Genomic DNA, 22,396 nt, shown 5'->3' with positions numbered 1-22,396 from the left:
TTATATTCATTTAACCATAAAAAAAATAGACTAAAGTCTCAAAATGGTCCTTAACATATTGCGTTTTTTTTATTTTGGTCCAAAACATTATCTTTTGAATTATTTGGTCCCTCATTTGAAATCGGATCACATTTGGTCCATTTTGGACGGTTCCGTCAAATTTTTAACGGTTTTAATTACCGGGTCACAAATCCGTCACTAATCCGTCACTAACGGAGAGAAACTGATCCGCCACTAATACGTCACTAATACGTCACTAATACGCGCAAGAACATCTTCAAGCATGCATTTGTCTCCCTAATTCATACAAAGTCGAATTCCCACAAACTCGAATTACACTCGAGAATGTGAAGTCGTTAACATCCAAACCTTCCCATAACGCAGCCTTGAAGAGTCTCAAGGCCTCTCCGTCCTCCCCTGTTTGGGCATAGTTGTATATCATCGAGGATATCACATTTCTCTCGGGCATTTCGCTGAACACCTTTCGCGCATCACCTAAACCCCCACATTTTGCATACAAATCAACAACAGAGCTCCCCACAAACACATCCGCATCAAACCCAGTTTTTACCGTGAGACAATGAACGGATTTCCCCATAAACTGATTGTTACTCATACCACAAGCTTTCATCACACACTGCAAAATATAATCATCAGGAATCATCCCATCGTTGCGACGCATCAGCTTGAAATACTCAAATCCGTGAAAGTGAAGCTCATTTTGAGCGAAACATGATATGATTGAACTCTAAGTGGTGGAAGATTTGAATTGAGTTTCGTGAAATATTCGCTCCGAGCAATACGGGAACTGGAGCTTGGAGTAGAAGTTGATCAAATGGTGGAAAACGAGAGGTATCAAATGGAGTCTTGATTTAACGACGCAGGCGTAAAGGGATTGGCCTTTGATGAGATTCCTGCCGCGAGTGAATCCGAGGAAATGATTGCATATGATTCGGTAGTTTGATTCAAAACTAAGTTGATTGAGTGAATTCTGGGGATATTTTTGGGGAAGCGGCGGCGGTGGCTATGACAATGGTTCTTCATGCGAAAGGCGAAGCATTTAGGGCAATTTGGGTGTATTCAAGTAGATTTTGGGGGGTTTAAAGGTGAAGCTTATGATGTAATATAGTTCATCTTCAAGTTCAAAGAATGCATGCTTTCCTAGTTTGATTTTGGTCCAAAACATTATCTTTTGTGACGGATTAGTGACAGATCAGTTTCTCCCAGTTAGTGACGGATTTGTGACCCGGTAATTAAAATCGTCAAAAATTTGACGGAACCGTCCAAAATGGACCAAATGTGATCCGATTTCAAATGTGAGGAACCGAATAATTTAAAAAATAATGTTTTAGACCAAAATAAAAAAAATGCAATATGTTAAGGACCATTTTGGGACTTTAGTCAAAAAAATAATACTCCCTCCATCCCACAAGAATATGCATTTTTTTTCCTTTTTTGTCCATCCCGCAAGGATATGCACTTTCCTATTTTGGAAACTCTTTTCTCTTCATTGAGGTGTGACTCATTCTCCACTAATAATACTTTAATTACTTTTTCTATCTCTATCTTATTTTATCTATCTTATTTTATCAATTGTGCATTAAAACACGTGCTCATCCCAAAGTGCATAGGCCTCAATTTCCTCAAGCTTTTGAGCACTCTTTTCATCGAGAGCCTCCTTTTCCTTTCCTTCACCTCCTTCGTAAGAGCTGAAGACAGGGATGGATGTAATGTATAGTGAGAAGGGGCAATTGCCCCAGCTCAACCTTCCATCGACATGTATACATATATAGGGTTGTGATCAATTGAGATTTTTTAGCCTAATTGAGAATTGAGATACATTATCAGCTACTCATTTTTATTAAATGAGTGGTACAGAATTTACCACAAGGAAAATATTTTTAGAATAGTTAATTATGAAAGGACAGAAAGGTAATTTCATGGTACATTTTATTCAATAAATACCTTTTTTTAATTTTTTTTTCAATTTTTTATAAGTATGAGTTAATATCATTCAAAGTACTTTTTTACTATTTCCAAGTTTTTATGGACGAAAATACCCTCAATACCTTGAAGGGTACATATTTGTAATTAACTTATCACATACTCATATTTTTTGACGAATTTTCTAAATATAATTTGGCATTCAATATTATCACTTAATTTTGTGACATGCAAGAAAAGTTCCTTCAACTTTTTATAATTAAAGAATTTTAAAATATTTTTGAGCTATGGATACTCGTAAAATATCAAGGTCACAGTCATTAGATGATACTTGAATATTGATATATTATTTAAAACTAATATCAATATATCAATATTCAAGTATCGTTTATTGACTGTGACATTAATTTTTATGAGTATCCATATCTTAAAAATATTTTGAAAATTTTTAATTATAAAAAGTTGAAAAAGGAACTTTTTCACAAAATTAGGTGATAATATTGAAGGTTATATTATATTTAGAAAATTCATAAAAATATATAGTAAAGATATTTATAAAAAATATGAGTATGTGATAAGTTTATTAAAAATATATACCCTTCAAGGCATTGAGGGTATTTTCATCCAGAAAAATATAGAAATAGTAAAAAAGTACTTCGAATAATATTAACTCATAGTTGACGGACCTAAAATGATATTTTCAAAGTTTACTGACTTAAAATGATACTTTGATAAAGTTCGTGGACAAAAAAAGACGTTCCCTCGATATAAAATTACTGACATGAATGATTAAGTATAAGTAGCCGAACATTTTGTTCTCAGAGTATTTTACACCGGCCAAATCATACATGATTTTGAGTTCGATTGACCCAACACGGTAACCCAAAGCTCGAAACTTTAGGGAGATTAATCATAACCCGGAAAAAATTATAACATGACTGACTCTTAACTGAGTAGTTTGTCAATCCAACAACTCAAGCATGTTGGCTCTACCATAACCCAAAATATGACAATACCTCTAAGTTTTAGTAGCACAAGGAGTCGTTTGGTTAGCATGATATCTCCAGTTAAATGTTTGTATCATGACTTAACCCAGTGTTTGGTTGCACTGATGGATAACATGAGGCCCGATGTTGGCCCAACAAAGCCCGCACTGTTCACACAAACAACATGAGTTTCGTATCAGCATTTGAGCTGCCGATTACAATCATACCTCGACTCCCGTGCCCGATACATCAACAACATTTCCATTTTGCCCTCGGTAGTTGATTTGAATTTTGGAAACACCTCCTCCAATCATTCATCCCCAAACCTTGTGTGTTCCTGTGCAGGCAAACCCTACAATTGAAGCTGGAGTTGTTACAACAATTGAGGACTCCATACCCCCACGCACAAACGGTAGGCCAAAATTGTTGTATTATTCCCCTCTATAACTGTTTGGATTGGTGTGTGTATATGGTCACAAATCCCGTCTGAATGTTGCGCCCACATACAGGGGGGTCGTCGTTAGGGTCGTCGTTAGGGCTCCGATCCAGCTACCGGAATCGGTCGACATAAACATCAGCAAGTTTTCTCCCAATTTCAGACGGTTAGTAATTGATGCTGCAGTCCGTGACAATCGAATGCCTCCATTTGTGTTTTTATTTTTTATGTGCTTGATTTTCCTGATCTCATTTTGTGCTTTATTTTTACGTGCTTGATTTTCCTGATCTCACAGTGTAATTGATCTCACAGTGCAAAGATTAGAAATTGTATATGTTCATACTTTGAGTTTTTCAAATTTGACTATGTGTATGTGCATCACAGGTTTGTGTTTTTGCCGCAAAAGAATACATTACTGAATCTACAGTTCTTCAATTGGAATTTTATGTCATGTGGTCCATAAATTATTGTGCGATTTGGGTCTGAAACACACGATATAGCTAACCTGAAATTCCCCACCGAGATGCACTAAGCGAGTCGCCGCAGGTTGGGGGAAATTTGCTGGGGAAAACTGCATGGGACTGAAAAAACAAAGGAGGAAGGTGTGGTATTAATATTTGGTGGATTATTAAAATAATGAGAAAACCCTAGGGGCAAAAAAGTAATCACACATTATGTCACTATATAATTCAATCAATCAAACAGCCGAATGAGCATTGTCTCATTTTAGTAAATGTGCAACCAAACACCAGTAATGCTATAATTAATAACATGCTTTGATTATAAACCAATTGGTGGCCCGAACGTCTTCGTAACCCATGTTAACAACCAAACGACTCCCAAGTGAAATGCATATACTAGTCCTAGAACTAGACTCGAATAGATTGATAACAAAGTACTTACGAGATAGATTTTGGGCTAGTTGGAAGAACGATAACTAACAAACAACAATGGAACAATATAACACAACACACTCCAAATTTCTAGCATGAATTTAGTGATAAAGTAATTCTAGGAAAGATAGTACTTATAATTTTTTCCCAAGAAGAAAATGGTATGTCTAAGTAGTAAGTTATTTCTCAAGAAATTGAGAATAAAAATAAAGAGTTTTATTATCACAATAAATAACTAGTAGTTGAAATTCGAATTAAATTTGGACAAAGATATCTCAGTATCTCACCCATGCTCTTTTGCTTCACATCTCAAGCGCTGTTTGCGAAGGTCAACAACTTAAATGAGAAACTTTTAGTAATCATTTTTTTTCAAATTTGTACTTATTAATTGTAATGTGAGTATAGTTCGACTCAAGGAAATATATTTATACATATCAAATGTAGATATGCTCGTAATATAAAGATTAAATCATTTGCAATATTCATAAATACACTGCAATTAAAATAAATTTTAACTAAACATTGACAAGTGATCAATTTATTACTAGTACTTATCTTTTTGGATGGATACTTCTGATAGGGACCTCGAGCATCCAAATCACGATAAAGATCGCGTCCAAATCTCTCTCAATCTTTTAATAGTATTTGATTTGATTTTGCGTATCTTTTTGTAATGTTTTTATTTATTTATTTTGCTTAGGTTTTAGGGTTTAGAATTCTATAAATAATAGAATTCTACAGTATTTTGATTCATTGAGAAATATGAAATAAACTTCTATTTTCATTCTTGGTTGTTCTTTGTAATTGTTCGAGTGCTCTATTGTTGATCGATATGATACAAAATCCTATCAAATTGGTGCTTTCATTGATAGGATACAAAATCCTATCAACTTCCGATTTCCTTCTAATGGGAATAATAGGATCAATTTTCTTTCTCTTGTTAAAACACAGGCTCACGTATATGTATGTGGAATAAAGAGAAGAGAGAAATCAAAAGGAGACAATATTAATAATGATGAAAATAGAGAGAAATACAAAAGAGAAGTTAAAATGTCTAAAATGTGGTTTAAGGCAAAAGAGAATGAAAAGGGGAAAAAATTAGTAAAATTAGTGCAAAAGTAGTAACTCTCTCAAACTTAATAAAGTCTTTCACCAATACCTCTAGTGCTATTAATTTTCATAAAATACTGCAAATATACAATAGCGTCAATGTTTCCCATAGAATAATATATATCCAATAGAACGTATGATTTGACTTATTGAATATACAAGTGCAGTAAAATACAAACATAGTAGTATGAGATACATATATCTAATCCCTTTCACCATTCAGATCCTAATCCTCTCGAGATGAGGAGTTGTTCGATATACTCGCTGACTTGAGCTGCCGAGGATATGAAGTTCTGCATCTGAATTCTTGATGAAGTTTCTGAATCAGGAAAATAGTTTATAATTGATGATTCTATCAAGCATATACTCAAATTAATTAAGTAGTAGTAGGCATAATAGAAGTCACCATCTTCATTGAGTTTGTTTAACATCTCTGCCTTGGTGGGAATGGCATCAAACATTCCTGCAGTCACGTCTTTTCTAATGCCAAATCCATGGTACGAAGTAAAGACTGAGTAAGCTTCTAAAGCTGGATCCTTTAAGGAATTTCCCCTACAGACAACAAGGTTAAGGTGTGAAGCCATTACAACATAAGTTATTAAGCTCCACTGTTTTCCACTCGCAACATGGAAAGTACATAACAAACAACATGAAACAACTAGCGACAGCAGCAGGAAGAGGGAGAACATACTCGGAAGAAATTATTTGCTCAAACAATATCTTCATCATATCAAGTGTACGCTTCATTCTCAAAAGATTTCTCGTGTTACTCCTGATCGTGCGCACACAATCAGATCTAACATCGTTATCTATCATCACCGGCAGCACAGATACTGATTTTGAAGCCTCCACAAGATCCTTCACCTGAAATGAATTGTAAAAGAAATTAGGCAACCGTGTCCAACAATACAATACCAAGAGAGATCAAACCTTACATTACACCTGTAACGAAGTACGTATGATTATGGAGCAAAGTTAATATATCATGCATTTTGACATGACCGAAATTGCAAAACATACCAACATATACTACTACTACTAGTAGTATACTGTTACAAAACCAGAGAAGATTATGGGACAATCAAAACAGCTAATACAAAATATTTGGAATGGAATCACAAATAATGCACTCAGCGTCAACGAGTTACTTGTAAAATCACTAACCAAACACAGACACGGCAATAAATAATCGAAATTTTGGTAAAATTATCATCACATAGTACTTACAAACCAAATCATAGTAAATTTAGTCTGATCAGTAAACTGAAAACAACTTGTAATCACAATTATATATACTAAATTCACAAAAACAAGAGTTAAAAGTGAATTACTTTGGAAACATAATCGATGTCAGCGAATAAGAAAGCGCCGCCGAGACATCGGATGAGAGGAGAGACGAGAGAGCAGGCGTTAGCAAACGCAGCAAGTTCGAGGCGAGCTTCTTCGCCTTCGGGAAACTCATTTAATCTGTTGCACAATTCTTTGAAGGCCTCCGCCATTTTCTTCATAGGTCGATCTTCCTCCATTGCTTCACTGTGATCAGCTGAAGGTGGAAGACAACTTCTATGATATTTAAAGACGGATTCTAAACCAAACACTACTCCCTCCGTCCGCCATTAGGAGTCTCATTTCTTTTCTTGCGGCACGAGTTTTAATAAAAGTGGATGGAAAAAAATTAGTGGAATAAGGGTCTCACTTGTATAATAGTATTAGTTTTAAATGAAATGTGAGTGGATGAGTTAGTGGAAATGGAGTAGTAAAAGTGAACCGAGACTCCTATTCGCGGACGGACTAAAGTTGAAAAATCGGACTCCTATTCGCGGAAGGAGGGAGTATTTATTTATTTCAAAGGATAAATTATCATACGTGTGACATGTACTATTTACTTCTATGCTTCTATCTTAAGTTACTTGAATTGTTTCCCTTAAATAATAAAATTTTAAAATAATACTAGTGTTTAAGAGAAAATAAAAGTTTTTTATTATAAAAGAAAATGACTAATAACTTTAAGATATTAATTTTACAAAATAGTGACTTGGAGGGCAAATAATACTCAAGACTAGAGTTTGTGATTTTAATATGGATGACATAAAGGTGAGCAGTGACTGAGCCTGGGAATTTACTGATTGGGGGACCCAAATTTCTGATTGATAATTGTTCGGGTTTTTTTGATAATTTACAAATAATTAAATTAAATATTTACATTTTTTTATTTTGACTTTTGGATATTTATTGGGAAGTTGTTTTTGTCAGTTTTCGAATGGGTGAGTGATAAGGCTAATTTCATGCATGGGTCTAGGGATTTAATTCGTGATTTTACTGGGGCTAACGCACGTTTTAAGCCAGGTGTGTAAAGGAATTCGCCAGGTCCAAGAAAGAAGACCAAAAAATCACAAGGTCGAGGAACTGGCGATTTAGTGAACGATTATGAAGAGAATTGCTCGACGGAGGAAGCTCTAGAGTTGAAGGGTAGAATAGGGATTTCTACGAAGACTCAAGGGCTATGTCCGCATCTATAAAAGGCAGAAGCATGCAAGCTGGAGGGATCTTCTCGGTGGAGACCTCACCACAGCCTGTTGCTTAGTTCACTTTCCCACACACACACTTGATACTAGTTTGAGGAGATCTCAGTTCACACGTTCGGGTTTCATCTTAGCTTCCGATATGGTGTAACACCGCTCTTGTTAGGAGCGAAGAAACAATTTATTTTCCGCTTTCCGTATTTTACTTACTCTGCCGAGCTTCGTTGTTCGAAGCTCGGTTCTCTGTTTTCACCAAATAGTCTCTGGTTTTAATGCAAGTTTGATTTTCTGTTATGGCAATTGTGTTGATTTCTAGTTTGATTGTTTCGTTGTTGAGATTTTGGTGTTTTAAATTGTCTGAGTTGGATGCGTTTCGCAGCTGTTTTTGAGTCATTGCAGGTTAATGGTCAGATCTGGGAGATTGGAGTTGGATTGTAGAGGAATCTGTGTTTGATCTGCTGAATTTGTTTGTTGTTGGGTTCGGATGTCTTGGATCCGGAGTGGATCAAGTATTCTGACGTGAATCTGAGTAGTTTCGATCTGATTTTCATGCTTAGTTTACGAGTTTTTCTTTCATTCCGTCTAGTGTACGCAGATCTGATGTGTTTCCGTTTTGTGGCAAGTTTCCGACGACCAAATTTCTATATTCTGTTCGAATCTCGCTTTGTGCTCTGTTTTGTTCATCTGCAAGTTTAATTCGGTTGAGAGGATACATTTCGCTGCGAGCTAGCGTCAGAGTTTGTTATCTGCAGTTTTTTCCGTACTTGCCACTTTTGGAATTATGGTCCCCACTTTCAGTTATCTTCTGTTTAGCTAGATTAGGTAGTTGTTTACACTGTCTAGGAAGTGGTTATGTTTCTTGCTGTTGAAGTCTGAATTTACAAGTTTAATATGTCCTAGGTCTAGCATTTACATTTCCTGCCTAGGTCTAGAGTTAGTTTAAAATTCTCAACCCTTTTGCGTGGCAGCAGCCATTTGTTTGTCCAAAGCCTCTGAGCACTACTTTGCGAGTCCATCTCTGTGGGATCGACCCCACTTCCCTATACTAATTCATAGTATTCGGGTTGAGGGATTTATATTATTTTTTGAAAGGGGAGTTGAGAGTGCCCAACGACTGAAGCACTGTATGTTCTCTTGAGTTCCTGGACCCTGTGCTCCAGTGGACTTAAGAAGCATGGTGTCTTGACCGAGTGCTTGCATTGATCAATTTCTGTGCATACGTACGAAAGAGCCTCTCTGTTACTTTCATACGCTTTCAGTGAGATTTGAAAATTGGATGTTCGTATATTTCTATTAAGTTTGAATATTTTAGAAATTCAAAGCTTCGAATAAATTCGAACAAATATCAAATTCTGAACTCGTTCCTAAATAGTAGTCCTTCTTCATTCTGTCATACATGCAACCACCAATTTAAAATGTTTTGCTCATAACTCTACTTGCATTAAATTTTGTGGTCAATTGTGAGCTGCTCCTTTATTTAATAAAATGAAAAAATGTTAGTTGCGATTAACTAATACCACGTCGCATTCTGAAGCCTTGTCATTCACCGAATCCACGCAAAATGAATTAGATTTAAACTTAAGGTCATGTTTGGTTGACGGGAAGGTAAAGTTGACAAGGAAAATGATTCATGGGAAAATGAATCCCGGGAATATGATTTCTAATAATAATAATACATATTATTTAATAAATATACTTATCATTTTTTATTTATAAAAAATAATAATACATATTATTTAATAAATTATTAATTACAAATGATAATAATTATATTATTTTATTTATTAATACGATGGATAGTTTAAATATGGATTATACATCATAATATATAATAATATAATAATAAATAAGATTATTATTATTATTATCATTATATTTACTTAATTTTTAATTGAATAAATTTTATAATTTAAAATTTCACTACAATTTTATTGTTAATTACTAATTTATAAATTCATAATTATTATATAATTATATTTATATTTAATTATTTAATAAATTATTATTATTATTATTATAAAAATAAAAATAAATATTAATAATATAGTTATAATTATGATAATTTGAATTATAATTATTTATTATCCTGAAATTAAGTATGGTTTATACTTTTAAATTAATTTTAAAACATTGTAATAAATAATAACAATAATAATGATGATGATGATAATAATAATAATAATAATAATAATAATAATAATAATAATAATAATAATAATAATAATAATAATAATAAACTGTACTATATTACATTAAATATGTAAGAATCCTAAAACTGGAAAAAAGAATACCTAAGAAAAGTTAGGATTCAGAATCCTGGAAAGTTGTACTAACTTTCCTTGTTTCAGGATTTTGATTACTTTCTCAGTTTGATTAAAAACGAAAACAAACATAGGTATTTAAAATTTAAGGAATCAGATTACTTTCCCAGACAGATTCCTGACAACCAAACATGGCCAAAGGATTTCTACAAAAATTGTGATGGACAAATTCCCTTTATTTGAACCATCCTTGGTTGGGGCTAAAATTATCTAACACACTTTTTGTACCTCTCTTCTCATATGAAAATATGAGATGACAGTTTATTTAGGTTGCTATTAGATTAACCTTTGTTGGGGCTAAATATAAGTGCATTTCAAATCTTACACCCAATAGTAGAAAATGGAAGAATTACTTACAACTCTCCTCTTTGGTTTCTGGTAACGTTATTTTGAAATTTTGGAGTGTTTGTTCGAAAAGATCTAAAACATGACCTTTATAGGTAAGTTTTACTAGCGTTTCTTTCTTTCTGAGGGTCAGAAAATAAAATATTGAGATAGATGTACTCCATTTAATTATGTGAAATGAGGCCATGTTTGGTTGAAATATATTTTGGAGATTCTGCTAGAAGTGGTTAATTATGAGGATTAGATTAGATAGGAAAAAAATAATAGGCTAATTTATGTTTATAATTTATTTTATGAATTATGAAAAGTAATGTTTTTTGGGTATAAGAATTTGCATATGTTTTAAATCAATTTAAATTTATAGTCTCTCAAAATTCGGATTTTGAAATCGGTTCTTAATTTGATATAAAATCCGAATGCTGAATCCATTGAAGTCTATTCTAATTTGGCAAAGTGTGAGCGCTACATCTCTGAATCTCCATATACTTTCTAATTCTCAGCAACGTAGGAAGAAATCAAAATAGAGCATGTCAAACCAAAAAAATTATTACAATCACTCTCTTCCAAATAGAAATGACAAAAAAACCTCCATCAAGATTACATCCTCAAATTCAATACAAAAATTTCAAGTTGGGGTGGGGCTACCATTACCAATATATAATTCTGAAACTTAGGTCAAACACAAAAATGTCATTTTTTTTTAACTTACAACTATACCGAAGTTTATCCAATAACTAATTAAGTTACAAATTCCGCAAGCACCACAGAATCCAATGAAGCGAGAGACCTCTCGAGCCCAAAAGGAACAGCAACAACTAATCATTGCTCAAACAGTGAGGGTCTAACCTCATTCTCGCAATTGGACGACAAAAAAGGCATAGTTTCAACCAGACGAGGCATAATTCACTCGTACTATAACATTGTTAAGAAGCTTGGACTGCGAGCCTTTGAAGGTGTTCAATGAATACTTGTAGACTCACATCATCAGTGAAGATGACATCTGAGCCCGGGTGCATCATATCTTGTGCATTACTGTAGGTAGCTGAAGGATTCAACTTTGCCAGCAAAAACCTTGCCTGTGGCAAACATTTTCCACACGTTTAAAGACGAATCAATAAAAAAACAAAGATTCAACCACACGTTATAAATGTTAAAACATTCACATAAGTTACATAAACACGCATTTGAGACATGAAATGTAGATTAAATAATATCATGGGGTTAAGTACCTGAGAACCATGCTGATCACAGACCACGAGCCTTGGTACAGGAAAACGGTCACGGATAATTAATTGGGAATCCTCCCGTGGAGCTTGTAACAACATAGCAAAGCCCTAGGAATGCAGGAAGGCTTATCATATGAAAATTCTCATATGCGTGGAAACACAGTATCACCCTAATGTAGTGCAGCAAAGATGAAGCTATGACCCGTAAAATTATGGAATGGAACAGAAAGAACAAGAAAACAACCGCATGAACAAACCTAGAGACTAGGAATTGCAATTGTTACAATACAAAAGACCAGAAGCTCTTAGAACAAGAAGGAATAGATAAGATATCTTCTCGATACACATTATTAGCCATAATAATACTCCATGAAAAGGAACTTGAAGGTCAGTGACCAGTTCATAAATTAGAGAAATGCATCCAAATTCCAGAAAGTTCGAGCATACTCCTATGCTCTCATGAATTAAAAATGGTTTGTGTAGCAAAAGAAGCTTATTAGCTGTTATAAGCTAATATGCAGTTTCCCAAAAGATTTTCCTTCTATGTGTTCAGTGTCATTTTACCCACACCAAAAGACAGCCAAAGCAGGAAATAAAATAAAATGTTGAATTTTAGTACACAAAATTGACAGAAAGCTTAAATTCAATTGAGAAAACAATAGGCTCTCTACCTAAAAGAGTTTCAATGTAACAACATTCACCAAACAGGAAGAGCGGGATTTGTATAACATACCTGATTTTCTGGCTGGTTCTGGTAGCCCATATTCCTCCACTGGGCTATAGTCATTCCATGAAAGATAACAACACTAAAATAAGAGTCCAGCAGGAGAATACGATCCGCTGCAATGGACTGAACATCAAGCAAAGCTGGTCCAGGAAGTGAATCAAAGCCGTATGATATCAATGATGGTTGAATCATGACTACAGCATTGCCTATAGTCTCACGATTCAACAAAATGCGGAAATAGGCTGTTTCATCCGGACTATTGTTGAACACCTAGAGAGAGGGAAAACTAGAGTGATTAAGAACTATAACAAAATATTAAAAAAATGATCAAAGAAACTTGAACACTGAGAGCACCATATGACCTGTACAAATTGTGACCGTCGTAGATTAAACATGAACTGAGGAAACAACGAAAAAAAGGAGTTTAAAGTGAACGACGCCGGATCATCTTTGCGGTATTCCCCAAATTTGGAACACAGGCGTATCAGATTCCTATCTAACCATCTTGTCGCATCAAAACCTTCCTGAAACATGTTCACCAATTAAAGTATATGAATCAAATCAAATTAACCTCTATAACACCAATTTGATCGATTGTTTATTCTTTCTACCCTTGACAAACTAGATTCAGTTCTAAATAAGTTCATATATAAACATTATTATTATCAGAAAAGTAATCAAAAGGATGTATCACCAAAGGGTTGGTATTTCATAATAAAACCAAACTAGATTTATTAAGCAAGAACTGAATATTATACATAGTGTTCATTAATCGTATAAAAGTCATATGTATGAGATTTGGTAACCCAATTATTATCTTCTGTCCATCTTAGTAAGTCTGTTGACATTTTGTCAAAGCTATTTTGCTCCAAAATACAACCATTTGTTTTCTTAATAGCAATCTGTCACAAATTTCACACATTTCATTTTATCGGTTAAGTAATAACACGTATTAGGCAGAAATAACACAAATTTCACACATTTCACTTTTCAAATGCCCTAGTGGAAGAAACCCATTATCCAGGTTTACTCTTAGGCCAAGATATGGGACATGTACTACCTCCATTTCCATTTTATAAGAAGCTAGTCTAGCCATTACTACAGCGGCAACCTCTTGATCAAATCCTTGAACTAAATCCTGCGCACACAGAAAATGGGGAAGAATTTCAGGCAAAGCTAGAAATATTCAATGTTAAAAAACTTGGACTGTGCAAAATATGAAAGACTAGGATCCAACATAATCATTTACTATATTTAAAAATTACAACTAAGTTTAAAATCAAATAGGTTTAAAGACTCAAATCTATGAACTCATATTTCCAACATGCATTTAATCATGAGAAACCAGTGAACATAAATCACTTACATATTAAAACATCGCAGAAAAGATTTGACCATAACCAATTTTTTGTCCCAAGAGGAAGGATTAATTCCCATGCTAAATGTAAATATAAGGAACAATGCACCCTTATACTCATTGAATAAATTATACTTTCCTATATGCACAGCTAATTAAGTAATAATTTCCTAAAACATGGTAACATAAAGAACAATAATAAGAGATCTAATTAACATGCTCACCAACACGTTGAACAATGACTAGTTTCAATAAATAAATGTCTCCTCGTCTTCTTCTTCTTCATCATCTAGAGGTATATTTTTCCCATCATTTTCACTTTTATAGTTTTATGAACTCTTTTTGTATGCTTTAGTTTGTTCTACAAATACTCTATCTAAGAACGCAACTTAAAAGGTCCTTGAGAGAGACGCTTGCACCTCGGATGCATTTTTAAAAAAACATGAACGACATTTTCTTATCAAATGATCTTCCCAGATAAATGAGACAATAAGAAAATTATTGGGAGAAAAAGGAAATAACCAACCTCACTGCCCACAGCCCATCGTCGTGTAACAGTTGTGACTCTTAGCCGCATCTGACCATCAGAGCTTTGATAACTGTATCCAAATGAATAAAGATTTTATTACAACTCACAATCTGTAGGTTGAGAATACTCGTTGGTAAGATGGAAATAGCCAACTCCACCAAGATGGGAAGAGCTAGGATTACCATCTTGGATTACAAAATTGGTAGAAAAATTTTGATAAAAAGAAAAAAAAAGACCAACAAAAGTTGGTACCACTAGTTGAAGTTCATTCACATGCTTTTGATAGGTTTTAGTCCTGTTTCTAGCACTCATAAATAAAGGTCACCCATTACCTAGTTAGGAATTGTAGGTATAATTGAGAACTTGGTCCTGAAGGATCAGACTTTTCACTAGATGAAACGTCAAAGAAAACCGTTAAGCATGTACTTTTGTCAAGGCCACACATCTTCCAAGCTGTAGAATTGCCCTGTCCTATAACTGTGCTAGCAACAAAAGGCCCTTTCTGCATAAAAATTTGTGATCATCACATCAGTTTCCGAGAAGATGACAAGTCAATGTAACAGCATAAACAACATTGCACAAACAGAACTATAATTGGAGTCTAACACTAATTACTAAGCCAGTAAGATGAGTTTGGAATAAATAACCTTCTCAAGTGAGGTACATGGGCCAATGATTCCTTGGACTTTAATATCCTTTGAGCAGTTGATCTCCAGCGTACCACTAGAAGTTTGCAGCGATGATTATTAATTCAGATTTTAGAAATGACCATAACATTCTGACAGACAAAACTCAATGCATCATCAAATCAGGTTCAAAATCCAGACAATCGCAATATTTCACCTTAAGTGAAATAGGGTTGTGTTTCTAAGATAATTGTTCAAGTCTATGAAACAAACAAGAAACGGCATAATCCGGATTCATATAAATAAAATAAGCAAAATGCTGATTAGAACAAAAGATAGTACATCCTCCTTTGCTTTGTTAACATGTTACTGGGAAAGACCATTTCTAACTCTTGTATCAACTTACTTGAATGCAAGCCCCAATGACTGCTCTCCTCCAACTTCAAAAATGCGCTTGAATGAATCCTTAAATACAGAGTGGCCAAAACTCTCAGACAGAACGACAAGTCCACCAGTTTTTTCAATGGCAACCTTCATCTCAGCAATCCCAACCTGAAGACTCACACTGTTAAGCAAAGCCAGAATTGGTTGAAATTGGAATCTTGCAAAGGTATAAGATGCATCAAATCCTAAACAAATCAAGGCAATGCTAAATATGGGTCAGGAAATAAATTCGAAATTTACCCACCATCCATGTTTCACATTTATCATAATAGTTGAAAAAGAGCATGCACTAATGGTGCATAAAAACAATTTCTAGGTATGTAGTCTGGTTTTGGGGAGCTTAAAAACATCGAGATTCATGCTAGGATATTCATACAAGGGAATGCGAGCAATGATTTTTATGTAGGAGCATTCGTTTAATAGGCAAGTGTATAAGGTTTCAAGTATGATTCTAACAATGCATGTTGTATACAATTGTGTCACTGTTAAAACTTAAAATATGCATTGGGTTATAAGTTGCCATCCCCAGCACATGTAATCTCACTTCACAATGAAACCTCACTCCGGAAAGATGATAGAGAGGTCAGAAAAGGCAAAATTTTTAACCAGCAATTTCCTTCAGTTTCACAAAAACACATGTAGCGTGATGGTGAATACACAATTAACACAAACCTGATCGAGAGCAGAGGCAAAGACGTCCAGCACATGGCCTTGATTGACCAACTGTTTTCCAAGTTCATCGTAAAAATGGACTGCTTTTTTGAAGAAGGGTGCTGCATCCTTGTCAAGATCCTTATGTGAACGGACTGGATCAGATAGATCTTTTGAGACAATCTACAAGCCAAAGACCATTGTTATTACCAGTCCATTCAATTTTTGTTATATGGAGCTTATATGTAAATATTAAAACTTTACCGATCCAGGACCTTCTGTGCATGGACCTCCGACTAATAATATCATCCTTGCACCAGTCCCTGCAGTTGATGCGCTCAAAAGTCCACTGCCAACGCTCAGCGCAACTCCTGTGCACCTCAATGCTCTATTACCCGGTGCAATTGGCCATTGATCTGTGGACAACTCATCCAACAACTGCAACACAATTCAATTGCTAAATAAAACTTGATGTGCAAAGACCAAAGCAAAAACTTAATATGCATAAAGAAATATTACTGAATCCAATGTGTATTCGCATTCGGAGGCAGGTAACAAAAATCTGTTGATCCCCGGCCCAGCTCCAGCCACAGGGCTCGGTCCACCACCACCACCCTTGTGCATACCGGGACCAGGGCGCCTACCCCCTGATACAGAAAGGCCTAATTGCTCCAAGACCTGATCTTTAGATATGTCTTTGGATCCCCTAAACACATAAACCTTTGACATCTCCGAGAACCCCAATTCGTGCACCTGCACCTGCGTGCCATACGATATAAACCCAACCATAGCATTTTCCGGAAGCATCCCAAGCGCCCGTTTGAGCGACGATTTGGCAAACTCCAACTCCTCCTCGATCATGCACGTATCCAGAATAAACAAATAAATCGGAGAAGCCTGGTTGAAATTCTGCGAATTCTGGTAATTGGGGATCAAATACTCAACCGATGGAAAATTGGGGTACAATTCAGCGGGCAAATTGGTCTGCGAAATCGAGGTATAGTGCTGCGGGAAATGGTTCCTCTGGAAGCAGAAGGGGCAGATCCATATAAAGGCAGTGAAATCAACTCGGCAGAAGGGGTTAAGGACGGCGGAGCAGGTCTTGCATCGTAGAGGCGCGTATGGCAGGATCTGCAGATCCACATGGGGGCGGATCGGCTGAATTGAGGTTGCGATCGGGATCACGCACTTGGACGCCTCCACCTTCGATCGCGGCCAATTCAGCCACGTCATACGGACTCCCTCAATTCCCTCCGGTTCGGTTTGAGCTAGCTCCGGCGCGGCCATTGATGAAAGCTATCGGAAAATCGGAAATTGGTCGGGGGAAATCAAGGAATTGGGGGTTTTCTGGACGAGGGTTTTCGAGATGGGCGGCGAAAGAGAGGAGGAAGAGAATGGCGATGAATGACGCCGGCCCGGAAGAAACCAAGTCAGGAGTGTGTGTTGTGTGTGAAAGCAATTGGCCTATGAAACGTAAATTACCCCTCCATCTATAACCACTGTATTATTATTATTATTATTGTGTAATACTAATACTAATCAATATCATTATGCTGCAAGGGTTCACCAAAATTTAATTAATTTCAATTAACAATATTAATCACTTCGAACTTTTCGGATGCATCCAATGGAATTTATTTTTCTTCTATGTTAGATAATTTTATCCCCAATGACTCAGGTCATCCACAACGCTGTCTCTATACCGTCTCTTAAACCGTCTCTTAACTACTATTTGAGCACTATTTGAGGGCCCTATTGTCCTTTTTTCCTCCATCTCTTAACTAAGAGACGGAACCTGCAACGCTCCGTCTCTTAACCGTCTCTATACCGTCTCTTAATTACTATTCATTCAATTTAATTTATAATTTTTTTTAAAACCCAATTCAATTTAAACAAACACACTTTATTAAAATTAAAACAATATTACAACTTAACATTAAAAAAAAACGAAGACATAATTAAAATTCTAAAAAAATAAAAATGACATAATTTAATCTTCTCCGCCAAAGTTTTCCCAAATGTGCTCAATTAGATCCTCTTGGAGTTGGGTGTGGGCGCTAGAGTCGCGTGTCCTTGCCCGAATAGCCAACCGTTCTTGTATAGATGGATGCGCTCCACTTCGCGGCGGACTACTTGCGGTTGAGCTTCCGGGGGATTCGGGGTCGAACCAATTTCCGGCATCGGGTCCTTCGTCTCGGACAATCATGTTGTGCAAGATTATGCACGTATACATGATGTCGACCATGCTCTCCATGAACCACGAACGAGCCGGGGCTTTGATGATGTTGAAGCGCGCTTGGAGAACCCCGAACGCCCTCTCCACATCCTTGCGCGCAGCCTCCTGCTTCTGCGCAAAAAGAGCCTGCTTTGGGTTCGCTGGCCTGCCGCACGTCTTCACGAAGGTCGGCCACTTCGGGTAGATGCCGTCGGCGAGATAGTACCCCATTTTATACTGCCGGTTGTTGGCGACGAAGTTGATGGCCGGCGCTTTACCATCCAAAACTTCGGTAAAGAGGTCGGACTGTTGGAGCACGTTTACGTCGTTGTTCGAGCCAGGGACCCCGAAGTACGCGTGCCAGATCCAAAGTCGGTAGTCGGCAACGGCCTCGAGTACAACGGTTGGGTGGGTGCCTTTGTGGCCGCTCGTGTAGGAACCCCTCCAAGCCACCGGGCAATTCTTCCATTGCCAGTGCATGCAATCGACACTGCCAAGCATCCCGAGGAATCCGTGCACTTGTTCGTGCAGGTTGAGGAGGAACTGACAATCCTCCGTGGTTGGCCTCCGGAGAAATTCGTCACTGAAGGCTGCCCGGACGCCTCTGCAGAAGTTGAGCAAGCACAAGCGCCCAGTGCTGTCTCCGATGTGCAGGTATTCGTCGAATATGTCGGCCGTTTGTCCAGTCGCAAGCTGCCGGATGACTGCAGTACATTTCTGCAGCGTCGTGTGGCTGGGACGACCGACCGCGTCGAACCCTTCTCGGAAGAACTCCTCCCTGGCCGCCAAAGTATTCGCTATGTGGAGAAATAGCGGTTTCCGCATGCGGAAACGGCGACGGAAATAGGTATCTCCCCAAATCGGGTTATCGCAGAAGTAGTCGCGTACTAACCGTGCGGCGGCTTCCTCCCGGTTCCGATTGATGTACTTCCGGGAGCGTCGTGGGGGTGGTGCGGCTTCCTCCGCCTCTCGTCGTCGATCTTCTTCGAGTGATTGTTCCATTAATTGGCGCATTTGCTCAAAAGGATCCATTTGTTTGAGTTGATTGAAGATGGAAATTGGAGTGATAGAGAGGATTTGAGAGGAATAGATGTGTGTTTGTGTTTGAAATGAGTATGGAATAGAATTATTTATAGAGTAAAAAAATTAAAAATTTAAAAAATGAAAATAAATATTTAACGGTAATATTACCGTTTGAAAAAAAAAATTTTTATTAAAAATCGATTTTTTTAAAAAAAAATGAATTATTGCGTCATCAGTGACGACGCCCACTCGCGGGCCAGCGAGTGGGCGTCACGCACGCATGGGGACGTGCCACGTGTCCCTGGCGCGTGGCGAGACAACTCGTCTCGTGTCTCTCCGAGACGAGCTACGCGACGAGACGGTCGCGAGCTGGAGACGAGATGGGCGCTGCAATGCGTCTCGCGGGGGTCTCGTCTCTCCGAGACGAGACGCGAGCCCGGCGCGAGACGCGTTGTGGATGGTCTCATGCTTCATACTTATCTCTTAAATTATTACTCGTATCGAGGAGTATTTTTATATTAAAACTTGTATTGAATATATGTAATTAAATTATTTTACTAAATTTATATAATTTTTTATATATTTGAATATTCAAAAAATTTATTTGGATTTTTTTTAGATTTAGTTATGAAATTAATATTTTTCATAATCAATTTTTTGATATGTTAAATTGATTTGAATTTATATTATTTCAAATTATGAACTTTTAAACTGGCTCGAGTTAAATAAAATTCTGATCTAATATCCAAATGTTATGGACTTTTATATCGACCATAAGTTGAGATTCTCTTGAATTATTTTTTGGGAAATGGATCTTAATTGCAGACAATATAATTACTATTTTCATATATTTTTGTCTTTTTCTCGAACATTCCTATATTGTTGTTTGCTGCATTAAATTTATTTTACATTTGAAATATTTTTAACATTGGTAATATTTGAAACACATTCTAAATACTCAAATTTACACAATTTATATCAAAAATAATACATCCAAATACATTTAGAAAAGTGTTTATAAGCAATATCTCTATAAATCATAAGGCTTTTTACAGTAAGTTTGTGAAGACATTTTACCTTTTAGGTCTGTAGATCCATTGATTTTTCTGCGAATTTGGAGTGAATTAAAATTTCCAATCTTCGACCTAAACATTTCGCCCTAATTTTTGTAGGTTTTTCAACCTCCTTTGTGATCTGTTGTTGGATCTGTTGTAGGTTCACAGCCAAATTTTGAGAAGCCGTTTGTTATCCTCTTTACCTTGAATCGTCGATAGCAATTCATTTTTGCTCTGTACATGTAAATTAATTAGTGAAATAATTAAAAACTTGATAAATATTGACGATATGTGATATTTTTTCAAATTTATGAACTGTTTCGTTTTTACCTAAAATTGCTTCTTTCTTCGGTTGGTCGAAAATATGATTTCACCGTCGTGTGAAACGCTTCCGTTGTCGCTGGAGTGTGAAAATCGGTTGAGCGTTGGCCCTGATTTTGCGATGGCAGAACCGATTAGAAGATAACGCGTCGCCGATTTTGGTGGGTGTGGTCGTAGTCGCAGTCTATGATGACGACTTTTTCTCCGATTTGGTGGTAGAATCGGCGACCAGGGGAGCAGATCTAGGGTTTTTGTCGCTTAAGCGGCGTGTGAAAATGCATAAGAAAATGTATATATATTTTCTTAAAATATGTTATTAGATCATAAAGTTGTTTAATTAATCTGATAATTTGTAATTAGTTAATGTTAAGTGCAATATTTTGTATAAAATCGGTTGGTTTTGTAATATGTTTGATGTTGGGCTTTTCAAAAGTGACCATTTCAGAGAATTTAAGATATTGGACTTTCATGTTATTTTTTGTGTGGGTTTCTTTTACTAATTTAATTGGTTTTTTTTTAGTAATTTAATTGAACTCTGTGATATATTGTGGAACTATTATTGGATCAACATTGTATATAAATTTGGGATAATATTTTTGAACTCATTTGGGCTCTATTTTTAAGAATTGTTAACTATATTGAGATAATTGTAAACTATATCGGGATCATCTTGTTTTATGGATCTATTTTTAAGAATTATTGGGTCATGTATGTTAACTATATTGGGCTATTTTATCTTTTGTCATGTTATTTTTTATAGTTATATTTAAGTATGTTTGTTCCTCTTTATTTATAAACAATTATAAATTTTAAAATTTTCAAAATTTATGAATTACTGAATTGTGGTTGTTTTTATAAGTTTTTTTGTCTGCAGTTATGAATAACTATGTTTTATTAATAAAATGAAATCATGAACTCTTTTATCATTCAAATTATTTGCTTTTTTCTTTATTTATATATCTTATTATATTTCATCCAATCATCTCCTATTTTATTATTTCTTTTATTTAATATTGCTACACTCATATTATTCATTCAAATTGTATAAAATTGTATGCCGAATATGAGATGGTTGAGGGAAGTACATTTTTTTTGTTCTTAATAATGATATGAATATTTTTTATATACGTTGATAATCTCATCCGTAAAAATATTTATGTATTATTTTATCTATATTTTTTATTTTAATATATGTAGTTATTAATATATCGTCAGTATTCGAAAATCTTTTGTCCCGTGCATAGCACGGGTGGTAACAGTACCAGTTAGAAGGAGTACGTTTTCCTTTTTTTTATTCTTTGTAATATTATTAATTGTTATAATGTTATTTATACATATTTAATTATCACATTTTTTTTTATCATAAACACCAATGTTATTCTCTTTTTTTTAATTTATTCCTTCTTATTCAAGATCATTATTCGAAAATCGTTTGGCCCGTGCATAGCACGGGTGCTAACACTAGTTGATCTTAATTGCAGACAATATAATTACTATTTTCATATATTGTTGTCTTTTTCTCGAACATTCCTATATTGTTGTTTGCTGCATTAAATTTATTTTACATTTGAAATATTTTTAACATTGGTAATATTTGATGATTTTTTCTTTATTTTACTCATGTGTTAACTCGTAAAATTTATATCCACCATTTTGATTAATTAA

At 35.5% G+C, this 22,396-nt stretch overlaps 2 protein-coding genes across 2 annotated transcripts; both read right to left on the bottom strand.

Annotated features, from left to right (window-relative positions):
- Positions 1-5,381: 5,381 nt before the first annotated feature.
- Positions 5,382-6,906, bottom strand: LOC121803298 (accelerated cell death 11-like). Its single transcript, XM_042202976.1, has 4 exons — positions 6,701-6,906; positions 6,061-6,233; positions 5,776-5,921; positions 5,382-5,688 (listed from the first exon to the last, which is right to left on the bottom strand). Exons 1-4 carry the CDS (start codon positions 6,893-6,895, stop codon positions 5,582-5,584), a joined length of 621 nt encoding a protein of 206 aa, XP_042058910.1. The 5' UTR covers positions 6,896-6,906; the 3' UTR covers positions 5,382-5,581.
- A 4,195-nt stretch (positions 6,907-11,101) lies between these two features.
- LOC121804797 (protein transport protein SEC23-like) lies at positions 11,102-17,598 on the bottom strand. The gene is made up of 12 exons (XM_042204474.1): positions 16,637-17,598; positions 16,382-16,555; positions 16,139-16,300; positions 15,429-15,574; positions 15,044-15,119; positions 14,729-14,898; positions 14,394-14,466; positions 13,571-13,648; positions 12,873-13,034; positions 12,517-12,780; positions 11,787-11,891; positions 11,102-11,633 (listed from the first exon to the last, which is right to left on the bottom strand). Exons 1-12 carry the CDS (start codon positions 17,402-17,404, stop codon positions 11,481-11,483), a joined length of 2,331 nt encoding a protein of 776 aa, XP_042060408.1. The 5' UTR covers positions 17,405-17,598; the 3' UTR covers positions 11,102-11,480.
- Positions 17,599-22,396: the final 4,798 nt, after the last annotated feature.

This window comes from Salvia splendens, chromosome 5 (genome assembly GCF_004379255.2).
Source record: "Salvia splendens isolate huo1 chromosome 5, SspV2, whole genome shotgun sequence".
Taxonomy (NCBI): Eukaryota; Viridiplantae; Streptophyta; class Magnoliopsida; order Lamiales; family Lamiaceae; genus Salvia; species Salvia splendens.
The sequence above is the reverse complement of the archived record's forward strand: the minus strand, read 5'-3'. Positions and strand labels throughout refer to the sequence as shown.

Bases quoted from the DNA above. Each gene is read 5' to 3' on its own strand.
- LOC121804797 (XM_042204474.1), bottom strand. From the start codon at position 17,404: ATGGCCGCGCCGGAGCTAGCTCAAACCGAACCGGAGGGAATTGAGGGA. The intron at 16,301-16,381 runs GTAAAGTTTTAA...TTTGGCTTGTAG, and splicing joins GCACAGAAGGTCCTGGATCG to ATTGTCTCAAAAGATCTATC. The intron at 11,634-11,786 runs GTACTTAACCCC...TGTTTGCCACAG, and splicing joins GTGATCAGCATGGTTCTCAG to GCAAGGTTTTTGCTGGCAAA.
- LOC121803298 (XM_042202976.1), bottom strand. From the start codon at position 6,895: ATGGAGGAAGATCGACCTATGAAGAAAATGGCGGAGGCCTTCAAAGAA. The intron at 6,234-6,700 runs GTAATTCACTTT...AATTCATTTCAG, and splicing joins ACATCGATTATGTTTCCAAA to GTGAAGGATCTTGTGGAGGC. The intron at 5,689-5,775 runs GTGACTTCTATT...TTCCTGATTCAG, and splicing joins AAACAAACTCAATGAAGATG to AAACTTCATCAAGAATTCAG.